Source organism: Hippopotamus amphibius, chromosome 1, assembly GCF_030028045.1.
Source record: "Hippopotamus amphibius kiboko isolate mHipAmp2 chromosome 1, mHipAmp2.hap2, whole genome shotgun sequence".
Classification (NCBI taxonomy): domain Eukaryota; kingdom Metazoa; phylum Chordata; class Mammalia; order Artiodactyla; family Hippopotamidae; genus Hippopotamus; species Hippopotamus amphibius.
In genome coordinates, this window is record NC_080186.1 from 34,421,227 (window position 1) to 34,436,400 (window position 15,174).

Consider the following 15,174-nt stretch of genomic DNA (forward strand, 5'->3'; position numbering starts at 1 on the left):
CCAGGAGGCTCGCACCGCCTCTTCTGCCCTTCCCAAGCCTGGACTCCTCCCCTCAGCGGAACCCTGAGCGCTCGCCGGAGCCACGCCTCCAAGCTCGCGGCCTCTGGGAACACGGACGCTCCGCCCATGGGCCTTTCTGCGCATGCTCTGCGGCCCAGGTAGCGGAGAGCGCCAGGTCCCGTCATGGAAGCTGCTTCGACGCCCGGGCCGACCCAGGGAGTCACAGAAAACCAAGGCGTTCTGTCGGCGGCAGGTCGGGGAGGTAGGCGGGGCGGGAGTCCGGTGGGGAAAAGAAGCCCTCCCGGAGCAGCCAGTCTGCCGGGCTCCGCGGGAGGCCGAGGGCGGGCGCTCACGGTCTGTGTCCCTGGGTGTGTGTCGCAGGAGCCCTGGTGGAGCTCACCCCGACCCCCGGCGGCCTGGCCCTGGTGAGCCCCTACCACACCCACCGGGTCGGGGACCCTTTAGACCTCGTGGCGCTCGCGGAGCAGGTGCAGAAGGTGAGGAGGCGCGGCGGGGGAGGTAAATGACCATCTTTGTGCGCGTTTGGACCTCCCAGCCACTTCTCGTGGGGTAGCATTTGTTGTTGTCTCCATTTTACACGCGGGGAAAACTGATGGGGGTCATGGCGAGCCGGCGGCCTGACTGCAACTCTGTTCTTCTGAGACCAAAGACCCCTTCAGCTGCAGCTTGGGTGCCCATAATCTTCCTTCGGGGGAAGGTTTGCACAGCACTTTCAATGTTCATGATTGCATTTGGGCCTTAGGACGGCCCTGTAAAGTCGGCAGTACAGTGATTCTTCCAGTTTGACACTTGAAGAGAAGTTTCCAGGGACCTTTCAAGATCACTCTAGCGCACTTCTGTAGGGGCTCATAGCCCGCTTACTTTAAACTGCTATTGGTAAGATCTTTACCTGTGACCCGAGGGCTTGTAGAACTTAACATCTTCTAGCAGGGCAGGGACTTGAGGTAAATTACTTTTCTCTGGACCTCAGCTTCTTTATCTGTAAAGTGCAGGGTGGAACTAGGAGAGCTCCTAGATCTAAATTTCTTGAAGAACTAGATTTCATCCAGTCTTTCCTACTAAGACTTCCAGTTGTAGAATCCTCTTCGATATGTACGGATACAAGGCCTTGCTACTTTAAAGCTTATGATATCCCCTCATCCTTGTATACCTGCTCACATTTTAATGTGCTCAGATTCCCTTGCATATACTCTCTGTACTTCAGTTTTTTTGTTTGTTTTTAATTGAGAAATGTTCAAATGCTTAGGAAAGCTCGTTTAATTCAAACCATGTGCTTTCTCTAGAGAGGTGGGAAGCAAAGTATAACTTCTATGGATTAGGAAAATACTATGTGTCTGTTTATTGGGAGGGAAGCTCCCTGGGTCCTATCTTAGGCAAACATTTCAGTGGGTTACTGAGTGACCATTATGTTTATTACATCGGCCTGAAACAAAGAAAGAAGGAACACGGTTTTTGTCCTTCAGGCTATAATCAAATAATTATTTTCCTGCCTCCATTTTTCCAATATTAGTCTTTGAGAAGCTGAAGAAAAAACACTCTGAAGATAAACAGAATCAAGCATATTTCAGTCTGTGTACTGAAATGTACTTTCTAACAGGACTGACTTTTTAACGTGCCATTTAGGCAGTTGTGTGTGTTTGGAAAGCCCAGGAACCCTGGTATTAAGGCATGGAATTTAGATCTATGTCAAAATCTTCAACTGCCATTTATTAGCTGTGAAACCTTGGACAGGTTGCTTCCCCTCTATGAGTCTAATTCCTAAAATGAGAAAGTGAAGTTCATAAGTTCATAACCTCCAACTTCATAAGGTGTTATGAGAATTAAATGAGATAATACGCAAAGGACCACAGAGTGATTAGGGCCAGAGTTTGTGCTTATCATTATTAGTATTCTTTCTCTCTTTTCTGTTTTAATTAGGCACTTTTGTGCTCAGAGAACAGATTTGTTGCCAAGAAAGGAAAAGGAGAAAAGGAAAAAGGAGATTTATTGTAAGGCCACTCCTAACCCAGAACTGTCCTAGCTCTAGGAACTCTCTCCTTGGCCATAGGTGCTTCATTGTCCTTGAAACAAAATACAAATTCTTGTATCAAGGGCCATAAAGCCTTACATGCATGATCTGGTCCCTGCACTCTTTTTTACATCTCCCCTCGCTAACTACTCTTAAGCTACACTGGCCTCAGAAATGCCTGGAAGCTGCTTCTCTGGTTTTTGCATGGCTGGCCCATTCTTTTCCCTCAGACCCAAGTCACATGTCACATCCTCAGTAAGGCCTTCTTATCTGTAGAAGGCTATACCCCACCACATCCAAATGACAGTATTATTAAATTGAATTTGAATGCCTCTAGACTACACATGCATTCTGATTCCTACAGTCCTCATCACTCCATGTTATTGAACTAGTTGCTTCATTCGTTTGTTATCTTTGATCTGCTTCTACCACATAATTATGGTTATTTCCTTCATAATAATGCATCATTATTCCAAGTACGTACAACATTAATTATCTTTCTTTTTGGTGTATCACTCTCTTATCTTTCTGTATCACTCACCAGAGCAGTGCTGTGCAATATGGTAGCCACTAGCTACATATGGCTGTTGAGCCTTGGAATGTATGGTTAGTGCAACTGGGAAACTGAGTTTTAAATTTTAATGTGAATTTGTTACCAAGTCCAAACTTGCTCTGCTCGCCGCACGACAGGCCAATAAATCGGGAGACGAAGTGTTGAGGCAAGGAATAGTGACTTTTTTCAGAAAGCCGGCCATCCAAGAAGATGGCAGACTAATGTCCTAGAGTGCCATCTTATCGGGGTCTGGATGCCAGTTTCTTTTATAGAACAGAGAGAGGGAGGAGGTGAGGAAATACAGTAAAAAGGCCATAAGTCTTACAAAGTATCTCCTGGCTTGGCCGGCATCGGCAACGGGATGTGCTAATTTCTTCTTTTCTGCAGCCATTCACAAGTGGCCAGGGTCAGAATGTCTCCCTGTGAGCTGAGAAAAGGCACTTTGGTTTAACATTCAGGCAGAGGGGCAGCTTTCCTGAGGCAGGCCATTATGTATGCTCATAGGTATAGACGGCATCCTTTTAATGATTATAGTAACAAAAGCAACGAAAAGCAAAGGTAAAAGTAAAAGAAACAGATCCAACGTGGAGTCAGATTCTGTTCTTCCCTGTTATAATTTTAGTTATTTTAAACTTTAAAACTTGGTAATTGATTCAGTTACTGGAAACTTTTAAGCTTATTTGGAACAATTTGAGTATGTGAATCGACTCTTTCAACTGTAAATTTTGTGAAGTCTCAATACAGATCAAGCTTTTCCAATGAAAGTTTAGCATCCAAATTGATAGGTGCTGGACTTCCCTGGTGGCACAGTGGTTAAGAATCTCCCTGCCAATGCAAGGGACACGGGTTTGATGCCTGGTCTGGGAAGATCCCACATGCCATGGAGCAACTAAGCCTGGACGCCACAACTACTGAGCCTATGCTGTAGAGCCCATGAGCCACAACTGCTGAGCCCACATGATGCAACTACTGAAGCCCATGTGCCTGGATCCTGTGCTCTGCAACAAGAGAAGCTACCACAGTGAGAAGCTGGTGCACTGCAATGAAGAGTAGCCCCTGCTCACCACAACTAGAGAAAGCCCGAGCACAGCAATGAAGACCCAACGCAGCCAAAAAATAAAGTTTAAAAAAAAACAAACATGCAAAATTTATAAAAAGACAAAATGAAAAACAAATTGATAGCTGCTATAAATATAAAATATACACTTAATATGAAATGTAAAATATCTTCTAATTTTTATAGTTATTACATGTTGAAATGATTTTTTTTTATATTTTGGGTTAAATTATATTATTAAATTTTCTTTTTTTAATATTAAATTATATTTAATTAAATAGGTAGAATGAATTGATCACAAAGACACTGAGCATTTTTTTTAATGAAGGGACCACATCAGAACTACAGAGAGGTTTTCAAAGATACAAAAGTACAGTATATGAGACATACTTTTTTTTCTATTTCACTAAAAGCTGATCATAAAGTGCAAAAGCTGCAGCTCCAAAACAATAAATAAATTTAGAAAACTGAAAGCCTATAAATCACATATTAAAATTTGGATAAATTAGGAGTCAAATGTCCCAGCACTCTGAGAATACCGATTTGGGGAGAAAATAAGAGAGTTATCAATGCACAAAAACCTATGATGATCACTCTGACAGGCAAGTGGTAGCTTGAAATGATTTTGGTGGCTCTAGAGATACTGGTCAAACGCTTTCTTTCCAAAGCAACCAGAAAACAAGACTCTCCATGAAACATTCTGCCGTTCACTGTTTGGGAAAGATGCTAAGAGTGACCATTCTCCTCCAATCCCTGTTTGAAGAATTATTTCGGGGAACACACTTCCTCAAATCATGACACACCCACGGCACGGGGAGGAGAGGGGACACTCGAGAATACCTTGTGCCTGCGCCGCAGAGCTGTGGGAGTAGCCCAGGGCCAGGAGCGCGGTTTCCACCAGCTGGCTGAAAAGCATGTCTTTGCGAACCAGGACGAACTCAGCATGCTTTTCCCTGTTGTCATATTCAAGAGAGCCGTCCAACTGCTCCACCACACAAAAGACAGGAATCATCAAACCTCCCACGGCCTTGGCCACGGCGCCGTTGGTCTTCCTGCGGGCTCCCATGGGGCTGCCATTCTGCTCCAGACGGGCCACCTTCACCGGGGGAGGACCCTTGACATCGGGGCTGCCGCTCCACCGGTCGGGGCTGTCCCGCAGACACGGGCTCTCGCTCCGCCGCTCCATGCTGCTCCGACTCGGTGACAAAGTTCCCACCGGCAGGTCGCAATAAAACGCGCAGGGACTGCTCACAGTCTGTCTGTAACTTGGCTGGCTGGGGCTCTGTCCATGGAGCAAAAGTAGAGCCCGCGTGATGCAACTACTGAAGCCCACGTGCCTGGAGCCTGTGCTCTGCAACAAGAGAAGCCACCACGGTGAGAAGCTGGGGCACTGCAATGAAGAGTAGCTCCCGCTCGTCACAACTAGAGAAAGCCCGAGCACAGCAATGAAGACCCAACGCAGCCAAAAAATAAAGTTTAAAAAAAAAACAAACATGCAAAATTTATAAAAAGACAAAATGAAAAACAAATTGATAGCTGCTATAAATATAAAATATACACTTAATATGAAATGTAAAATATCTTTTAATTTTTATAGTTATTACATGTTGAAATGATTTTTTTTTTATATTTTGGGTTAAATAAAATATATTATTTAATTTTCTTTTCTTTTTTTTTTTTTTTGGCTGCACCACACAGCTTGCGGAATTGCAACCAGAGGTTGAACCCAGGCCACTGCAGTGAAAGCGCCAAGTGCTAACTAACCACTGGACTGCCAGGGAATTCCCTATATTATTAGAATTAATTTTACATATTTATTTTTAGTTTTAACATGGCTACTAGAAAATTTAAAATTACATATACAACTAGCTTCATATTCTAAAGGATAGTCGCATTAGACTGTAATCTTAATGAAGGCAGGGACCTCTTTCTCATGTTTGCCAATGTTTCCAGTGCCTAGCATGGTGTCTGACACATGGTAGTTGCTAAGTATATATTTGTGGACAGATAAAGTCTTGACTCAGCCTACTCATTCGTTTCTATTTACGCATAACATGGCTTATACCTGTCCTTTACCTTAAGCTTGCTCAACTAACAGGCAGATTCTCTTAATATTTCTTAGTTCAAGTTTAACCTCTTACTTTCTCTTCCTTAACTTAATTGTATACCACTAGAAGTTAATCAGTTTTCTGGGGAATTCTCTGGCAGTCCAGTGGTTAGGACTCCATGCTTTCCCTTTCAGGACGTGGGTTCAATCCCTGGTCAGGGAACTAAGATCTCAAAAGCCACATGGCGTGGCCAAAAAAAAAAAAAAAAAGTTAATTGGGTTTTTGTGAAAAGTAATCTGGAAGTTTTTGACAAATTTCTGATGTCTGAGTGATAATCCTTCCCAATACATGAATTGGTCACACCCGTCTCTCCTAATAAATGAAAGTTATTCATTTTAAGCAATTTCCAGTGCCTTCAGTTGAATTTCCTAGGACATGACAATCTTCTGTGTATATTATAATTGCTGCAGGTCTACATCGTAGTGCAATCTTTTAAAAATGCATTTTAAGTAACAATTAGGAATGCAAATATAAGTTAAAATGTAATTAACTGTGATGTAAATAATTCAACTGAGGTAATGGTCAGATCAACAGATACTTTCTGTATATAGTTAGGTTCCTATACAGTAGGTGATAAGAGGCATTGTAAGGCCCATCCCTGATTTCAAAAATGTTTAAATGTGAAAACATAAATGGAGAAGCTGAGGAATAAGTGGGGTTACTCAGGCAAAAGAGCAAGAGGGGAAATGTATTGGATGGAGGAGAGGGCATATTCAGTATCATTTGGAAGCAGGAGAGACAGGGCATGTTGGAAGACTGGAAAATTTGAGTGTGACTAGAATCTAGAGTGAATAAGGTAGACGCTTTGGGAAATAGAAAAGGAGCACTTACTTCTGTGGTATGGGGTCATATGAGCGTTGGCTTTTTGTAAGCAGTGCTATTTAAGCTGGGCCTTAGGGTGAGTGGGAGTTCATGGGGGAATGGTGAGAATGGGAAGAATATTTTAGGCATAAGCAAAGATATTGACATAACTTTACATTGGGATCTAAATAAGAACATTGTAGACGTCTTAGCCTTTTTTTGACCCACAGTTCAGTTTTTTCTCACCCTTAGGCTAATGAATTCGTAAGAGCAAATGCCACCAACAAGCTGACAGTCATAGCTGAGCAAATCGAACATTTGCAAGAACAAGCCAGGAAGGTAAGTAGTGGCTTTTAGGTAGTCTTTCCTTTTCTTCATTTAGCTCATAGGATTGACTGGTCTTGCTTATAATCATTGTAACTTACTTGTTTCAGTACCTCCTAGCAATATAGAAATGTTGAGTAAAATCGAATAAGCCTAAGAGGTTAAGTACGTAAGTTTTTTCACTGGGAGAAAGCTCAGTGAGGTAAAGCATTTTAAGGGGAAAATATGTTTTCAGTTATAAAAGAAATGTACTTACCACAGAAAAATTGGAAAGAAATGTAAAAACCACTCCAAGCCAGTAACACTCAACATTTTGAAATATAATTTTTCTGAAGGCATTTTTACAGCATAGTAGCATAACATAGGCTAATTTTTCTCTTCGGTATCCTCTGGATCTCAGACACAATTCATTGCTGTGGGGGAGCAAGACGCTATGCACTGAACAGTTTCCAGATTTTGAGTGGGATGGTCATTGAGTATGAGTGCCTGTTACCTCTAATACCTAATTGGTTACATCCCCGTGGTTCTTAGGTATTGGAGGATGCTCGCAGAGATGCTGACTTGCACCATGTGGCTTGTAATATAGTGAAAAAACCTGGCAACATTTACTACCTTTATAAACGGGAGAGTGGTCAGCGGTATTTTTCCATTATTTCCCCAAAGGTAAGAACATGTAATTTTTTGCACAAAAATCTACTCTTGTCTTTGAGAAATTCTTGCGGGGTGTGTGTGTGTGTGTGTTGTGTTGTGTGTAAGAAAATGTAGGCATAGGGGTGGGGAAGTGGTTCTCTAGAAAGCTGGAGGTAGCGTAAGGCCAGACATGACTCTGAAAAATATACATGTGCTTAAATTATTTCACAGTCATTATCTCTATTAAGGGAGGTATCTGATGTGTAATGTAATGCTTTCCAAGGATGATTCTGACTAGTCTAAAGTGAAAAGTCAAAAAAGAAAATTGTGGTATAATTAGGAAATGAGCTCAGTTTCTTTACCTCCTGCCCTGATCAGAACTGACTCCTTTGCCTTCTCTAGGAATGGGGGACAAGTTGTCCACATGACTTCCTTGGTGCCTACAAGCTACAGCACGACTTGTCATGGACTCTGTATGAGGACATTGAGAAGCAGGATGCTAACATCAGCATCGTGAACAAGTTGCTAAGCCAGCCAGTAGCTCTGCCTCCAAGCACTGAACCCAGCTTCCAGGGATTCACTTCCACTGAGGGTGGCCTCTGACAAAGGCTGTCATGACAAGGACCTGTCACCTCCCTGTTGCCCCAATCTCTGCCTTGATGGGAGGTAGCATGAGAATCGAGGGCACGTAGGTGAATCATGAACTTCTTTGAAGGTGGTCCCGTGTGAATGTAAATGCTGTCATCGTTACTTTTAGTTGGGATGGTAAAGAATGACATCACTTTCTTTGGGGATCCTCTCTGGGTCACAGATACCCAACCAGTCAGTTTCAGAGTACCAGGCAATGTACTTTCCTTCTCCTTTATCTCCATCTGTTCTCCTGTAAGTCAGATCATTAGAGAAAGAAGAGTTTCTTCTTCTCTCAAAAAGGTTGACGAGTCATTTTCCAGAGAGGACTGTTGTTAGTCTTTTTGTAACCAGAAGTGTTTAAGATTGGGGTTGTGGCTATTAAATAGTTGGTGCAACTCCAGCTTCAAATTCATCTGGGAACCAGAATGTTGGGTACTGGAGGATGATAAACAGCTTGGCTAGAGAGAGAGTGTATGGTTCTGGTATTTCTGCACGATTGATAAGGTTTGGCTTGTCCCATTCTGTTCTTTCTGCTGAGCTAGATGACTGGAGAATCTGAGGCAGCAGCAATGGCCAGGTTTGGGGACAGTCAGCTTCTAAACTCACAGAATTTTAGACTCGGAAGAGATGTTGGAGGCTGCCACTAACAATGGTATGAATCTACTCTCTAGCCTCACTGAGCAGGAGATCCAGAGTTCCACCATCTGCAGCAGGAAGAATCCATTAAGTGGCAACTTTAGAATATTGTGGAAGAGAGAATAGGGCAGTGGGTGAGAAACAAAAAAAACAGCCAACCTGTTGATTATGAGTTAACTCAGTTTGAAATTCACTTTGACCTGAATCATTCAGGAACTTAACAGGCTTTTTGGCTGAGTTACTCTATGCTGATTCTGACTGAGCTCTTGTGGGGCTGTATCTTACTTCTTGTTTATTCAGTGGAATTAGCTAAACTGGTAGCATATCCAGCATTGCTGTACTTCCTTCAGTGCTGTGTCATCTAATACAACATGCTGTAAAAGGAATGAGAGCTCTGTACTTGAAATCACAATTGTCCAAGTTCCTTTCTGAGGATGAATGTCCCTTGTGTTGATCTGCTTGGTAATGCCACAACCTCATCCTGGTGTTCATGACCTTTCCTTTCCTTATAAGCTTCACTCCTTGTGAGCTATAAATGGTCCACAAAGGCCTAGCCGAGGTTGGAGCTAGATTCTGCCAAGGTCACACAAATGATCCTTGGTCACTCAGTTCACAGGAGGATGCTCTGTGGAGTCAGTTGCAAAAGCTTCTGGCTGGGATGCTGCAGGAAATGGGACATACACACACACACACACACATACACACGGTACAGTAGTCGATTCTAACAACAGAAAGTTTCCCAGATTTTCAGAAGGTTTTGACTTGCATGGTAATGACACATTTTGAGTGTAGTGGCTTTAAAACAACACACATTTATTAATTCAGAGTTTCTGTGGGTCAGGAGTTCAGGCACACTTACTGGATCCTCTGCTTCAGGGTTTCTCACAGGCTGCAGTTGAATTACTGGCGAGGCCTGTGTCCTCATCCGAAGGCTCAGCTGAAGAAGGATCTGCTTCCAAGCTCACTTAAATTGTTGGCAGAATTTCAGTTCCTCAAGGGTTGTAGGACTATTGGCGCTCTGTTTACTAATGGACTGTTAGCCGGAGGCTGCCCTTAGTTCTTTGCTACATGAGTCTTACCAACACGGCAACTGTCTTCATCAAGCCAATAAGGACGAGAGTCTGCTAGCAGAGAGAAAGTTATGGCAGTGACATCCAAGTAAACTTTGGCTATATTCTGTTAATGAGAAACAGGTCACTAGGCCAGCCCACGTTCAAGGGAGGGAATTACCTAATGGTATGAATACCAGAAGGTGGCAATCATTGAATCTTAGAATCTGTCTGCCACAGTGCTCAGTTGAGAGGGAGAAGGAAGGTGTGAGTAGAAGAGGCAGTATTACAAAGTGGTTAAGCTTGGTGGCCTTGAAGTCACAGATCTGGACTTGACTCTTCAGCTCTGTCTGACAAAATAACCTCCCCCTAGTGTCCCTGCTTCCTCCTCTGGTCCCTTTTCCAGTCTATTCTGCATACAGTCATCAGCTTGATCTTTTGAAAATGCAAATCCACCTTACCCTTGATGTTTCCTAACCCCTGGAACAGAAAACAGTGATTCAAGAGCAAACTTTTCTTTGTCCAATAAGGTGTGCTCCAGCACTGACCGCCTGGTGGTGTCATTGTGCTTTGCTAATCAAGCCAGTTACCAAGCTTAGAGAAAGTTGGTGGCATTGTGAAGTGATTTTGGAGGTAGTATCTCCTAGGGGGGACTAGGACCCAGTGATTATATACAGTAACCATTTTCATTCACCCATCCATCTATACATCCGTAAGTAAGTAATACTTAATTGCTGAGTATTAAGTGCCTTCTAGGTTCCAGATTCTGCAGAATGACACAGCTGAGTAAGACAGGCCCCTATTTCCAGGAAGCTCACAGTCTAGTGGGGAGAGAAGCAAGTCAGCCATTACAAACATAGTATAAGAAGGGCTATGATGGAGGTGCACGTGGAATATGGAGCACCAGGGAGGGCTGCCCTAACTCAGCTTGGAGAACTTGAGAACACGTTTTGGAGGAGCTGACACATGCTTGGGTGTTGAAATACAAACAAGGTTAGAGCTTGTTTGGAGGCTTCAACTGTCTCTCTATGGGAAGGTTTTCTTTGGGAGTTGGGGTAGGGCTCATTTTCAGATGGAGTTTATTTGTGTATGAACAAAGGGATATCCACTTAACAAGTCATATCAACCAAAGTAATCCTGCCAGTCAGGGTGGAGTGAGATATGTCCCAGCCAGAACACTCTTACTTCTAACAGCTAGGAGATAGATAATGAATAGGATGAAAAGCAATTCTAGACAAAAAGTAGCACGTGAGGGACGTTGACAAGTAGCAATATGACATTTGGGGAATTACAGATAATTTAAAGGGAAGAGTATTGGCGGGGGGCAGGTATGAGAGAAGAGCTAATTGAAGGATTGGGGGTAGGGAGCTGGTAAAGAAACCTCGTTTTGGCAGCAGAGGATGAGTGGAGGGAAAACCACAGAGCCTCTGTCCCAGTCCAGGCAAGAGATGTCAGAGGTCTGAACTAAGATGGTGAAGGAATGAGAGGAGGTGTGTTTCATCAGTTGTGAGATGTACTTTTCTTCCCTCACATTTTAATCTCTGAGACCTGGATGCTTCTAGATGTCAGTAGTATGTCATCATTTAATAATGGGGTATCTTAACAACGGATGGCATCTTAGACTTGATGAAGAATGGCATTTTGAAAGTACAGTAGGTCACCAACTTTTTAACTGATATGATGTGGCTGAATGGGTAGAAGGAAAGAATCTTAGATAGTGCTTGAATTTCTGGCTTGCGAGTATGGATGGTGGGAATACACTCAACAAAATATGGAAGAGGAAGACATCCCTAATATTTTCCAAAATAATTAGCAATCTGTATTTGCCTCAGTAATTCACTGTACTGGCTCTGCCCAGGTTCACTGGGTATGAGTAACAGCTGACTGTACCTCCCTTTCTCCACATTAGCATTCTAGAAGGAGAGAAAGAAGGCTTGGTTGTGTCCTTACCTTCTCAAGTTATCAGTCAGTCCACAAGCATCGAGAGTATTGGTGGTGTAGATACAAAGATGATAAACACTGTTTAGTGAGCTTTTATTCTGCCAAGCATAGCCATTGTCTGATTTAATCTTTATATAATCCACCATCTGTGAGGTATTATACAGTATTCTGTTTTACAGAGCTGCAACATCTCAGAGGTTAAGCAACTGGCCCATGGTTATGCAGATAAAAAGTAGTAGAGGTCAGGCTCAGACATTCCTGTTTGATTAAAGTCTGACCATAGCCAAAACCATAACCTGTTTTGGCTGATTAGGATAGTCCCAGAATATCTCTATATAGAGGTGTGAAAAAGTTAGAATACAAAAGGGACAGAGTAATATGTACAAATGGGATAATTTAGGAGAAGTTCACTTGAGTATTTAGTGATGAGCATGCAGCTGTATATCAAGGTCCAGAGAAGTTAAGTAACTTACCTAAGGTCACACAACTTAGAAACAATTGAGCCCACATCTCTGGCACTAAAGCCCATGTGCAAAGCCCCCACGTACAAGATAAGGTTCATTCCCTAAAGGAGTTGGAGCTTGGGAGGAAGGCGCTACTAAGTGCTGGGAGTAATTAGACTTCTGTAGTCCAAGCAGCATTTGATTCAGCGGACTACTCCCTACTTGAAAGCTTTATTCTTCATTTTAACTTGGAATATTACCGTCTTCTGCTTCACCAACTGCACCTTTTCCGTCTCCTGACACTTACAGTTTGGACTGCTCAGGGGCCAAGTCCTTGGCCCTCTTTTCTTTCTCTACTAGGTGATCTAATCCTTTCCCATGGCTTTAAATGCCACCCACATGCTGTTGACTCACATGTGTGTCTCCGGTCCTGATCTCTCCCTGAGTTTCATGCAGACTTCATTTCTTCAGCAGCCTCACTTGATGTCATTACAAACCTAAGGTGTCCAAAATGGAAGTCTTGAGTTATACCCCAAACCTGTTTTGTCACCGTTCCCTCTTTCCATCAGCACCTGTGTCACACTGCTGTTGAGGCCAGAAACCCAAGTCATCCTGATTTCGTTTGTTCTTCCCACACCAATCAGCAAGTCTTCTCAGCTCTGTCTTCAAAATATATCCCACATCTGACTGCCGCTCACCACCTCCACCCCTCCCCCCTGGACAAATGTAGTAGCCCTCCTGACTTTCCTCCCTGCCTTCATTTTCACCCTCCTTCATTCTGTTTCCACAGAGGCCGTTGTCATCATCTTTTAAAAGTATGTCAGGTTATGGGACTTCCTAGGTGGCACAGTGGGTAAGAATCCGCCTGCCAATGCAGGGGACACGTTTGATCCCTGCCCCAGGAAGGTACCACATGCCGCAGAGCAACTAAGCCTGTGCGCCATAACTATTGAGCCTGCGCTCTAGAGCCTGTGAGGCACAACTATTGAGCCCATGTGCCGCAACTACTGAAGCCCGTGTGCCTAGAGCCCGTGCTCTGCAACAAGAGAGGCCACCGCAATGAGAAGCCCATGCACCACAATGAAGAGTAGCCCCTGCTCGCCGCAACTAGAGAAAGCCCGTGTGCAGCAACGAAGACCCAACACAGCCAATAAAATAAATAAATAAATTTATTTAAAAAAAAGTATGTCAGGTTATAACACCTCTATAAAAATGAGCCCCAAGTTTCTCATTACACTTAGAATAAAGTCCAAACTCTTGCCAAGGTCCTATGTGATGTACCATTCTCAGTACTCACTGCATTCCCGCTGCCTGTGTTCATTTCCTCAGCACATCAAGATTGTTCCTGCTCCAGGTCTTTACGTTTGCTCTTCCATCTGCCTGGAACATTTCCCCCAAGGTCTTTGTATGGTTTGTGTCTTCTCATCATTTAGGTCCCTGCTCAAATATCACTTCACTCACTACCCAATGAAGTACCAACTCCTCTCACATCAAAATACTTCTGACCCTGCTTTGATTTCCATGGCACTTATGACCAGACATGTGCTGCCTTTGCCCCATACTTGAGTATAAGTTCTCTGAGGGCAGAAACAGTGTCTGTCTTGTTTATATCCCTAGCCTGGCACATAATAAATACTCTAATAATGGGTGAGTGGATGGACCCTGCAGCTCTGTACTTATATCCTGCAGGGCATCTAAGTTAGTGCAGCAAAGAGAAATAGAATGTGAGCCACATGTGTGATTTAAAAATTTTTAGTAGCTACATTAAAAAATAAACAGGCGAAATTAACTTTACTAACACACTACTCTAACGTAGTATATAAAATTATTAAGATTTTGACAATACTAAAAAATTAGTTATTTTACATTTTTTTTTTTAACTCAGTATTCAAACTCTGGTAAATGTACAGCTGCCTCAATTCAGACTAGCCACGTTTCACGTACTCAGGAACCACATGTGGCTAGTGGCTGTCATGTTAGTACAAGGGTAGACAGTCACCCTACTGTTGTTGCTCCCTGTGAGATCCAGAATGGGAGCAAGCCAGTTGGGGAGGAGGATATTTCTTACCTGTGCCTGCTTCATCTCCCTTTTCTGAAGGAAGCCTTGAGGATGTCCAGGCTAACAGATGGAAGATCATGTCCTTAGAATAATGATGATGATGACTGAGCTTCTGTGCTGTGCTGAGCATTTCCTATAAGCTCATTTAATTCTCACGGCAATCCCATTTTACAGATTAGGAAATAGGTTCAGGAAACCAAAGTAACTTGTTCAAATTTACACATCTGCCAAGTGTTAGAGCTGGAATGTGAATCTGGTTAAAAGTTAAAGCCGGTGTTATAATCATCATGTGACAGTTTTTATTTTGCCACTTTAATGGTCCATGTAGCCTGAACAAATGAAAGATACAAACGATCGAAAGAAGCTGACCTGACTCCTGGGCTTGGACTCATAGCACAGCTTTAGTTGCCTCCATCCTGGTTCTCCCTTTTAGTTCCTCAAACACCTTAGGTGTGACTTTAGTGTCAAACTGTGTGCAAGTTTCAGATCCACGAATTAATAACGGTGTAACCGTCAGTAAAATCAGCTAAGGCCCATTTTCTCTGCTGGAGAATGGGAATGCTAATACTAACATCAGGGGCATTTGAGAAAATCCAGTAAGGTGACTATAATGTCTGAAGCACTGAGCACAGTGCCCAGTGGCTAGTAGTCCTCAGGACACGCTAGATCCTATACTCCTCTTTGCCCTCCAGGCTGCGAGGGGTCACCTGACCTCCTAGCTCCACCCCTCTCTTTGCATATTCTCCTGTGGGGCCCTGGAAGCTACTGCTGCTAAAACTTAGCAACAGGATAGGTCAGAGAATGTGGGGCAGGTATTAGAACCGGTGCTTGGGATCCTACCCAACACTAACATGTTCCTCTCTGTGGCACATGTTCATCCAGTTGTGGCACCTAGACATCTCAGGGAGGCTCTT

At 43.3% G+C, this 15,174-nt stretch overlaps 1 protein-coding gene across 3 annotated transcripts; it reads left to right on the top strand.

Moving 5' to 3' along the window:
* Positions 1–116: 116 nt before the first annotated feature.
* On the top strand, positions 117–8,419 carry C1H1orf50 (chromosome 1 C1orf50 homolog). 3 transcript variants are annotated; one of them, XM_057707560.1, is made up of 5 exons: positions 117–253; positions 382–497; positions 6,801–6,887; positions 7,404–7,535; positions 7,905–8,419. In XM_057707560.1, exons 1-5 carry the CDS (start codon positions 184–186, stop codon positions 8,103–8,105), a joined length of 606 nt encoding a protein of 201 aa, XP_057563543.1. In that variant the 5' UTR covers positions 117–183; the 3' UTR covers positions 8,106–8,419. The 3 variants fall into 3 exon arrangements, with proteins under 3 accessions (XP_057563543.1, XP_057563549.1, XP_057563535.1); XM_057707552.1 differs by having other exon boundaries at positions 126–262; XM_057707566.1 differs by lacking the exon at positions 382–497 and having other exon boundaries at positions 117–262.
* Positions 8,420–15,174: the final 6,755 nt, after the last annotated feature.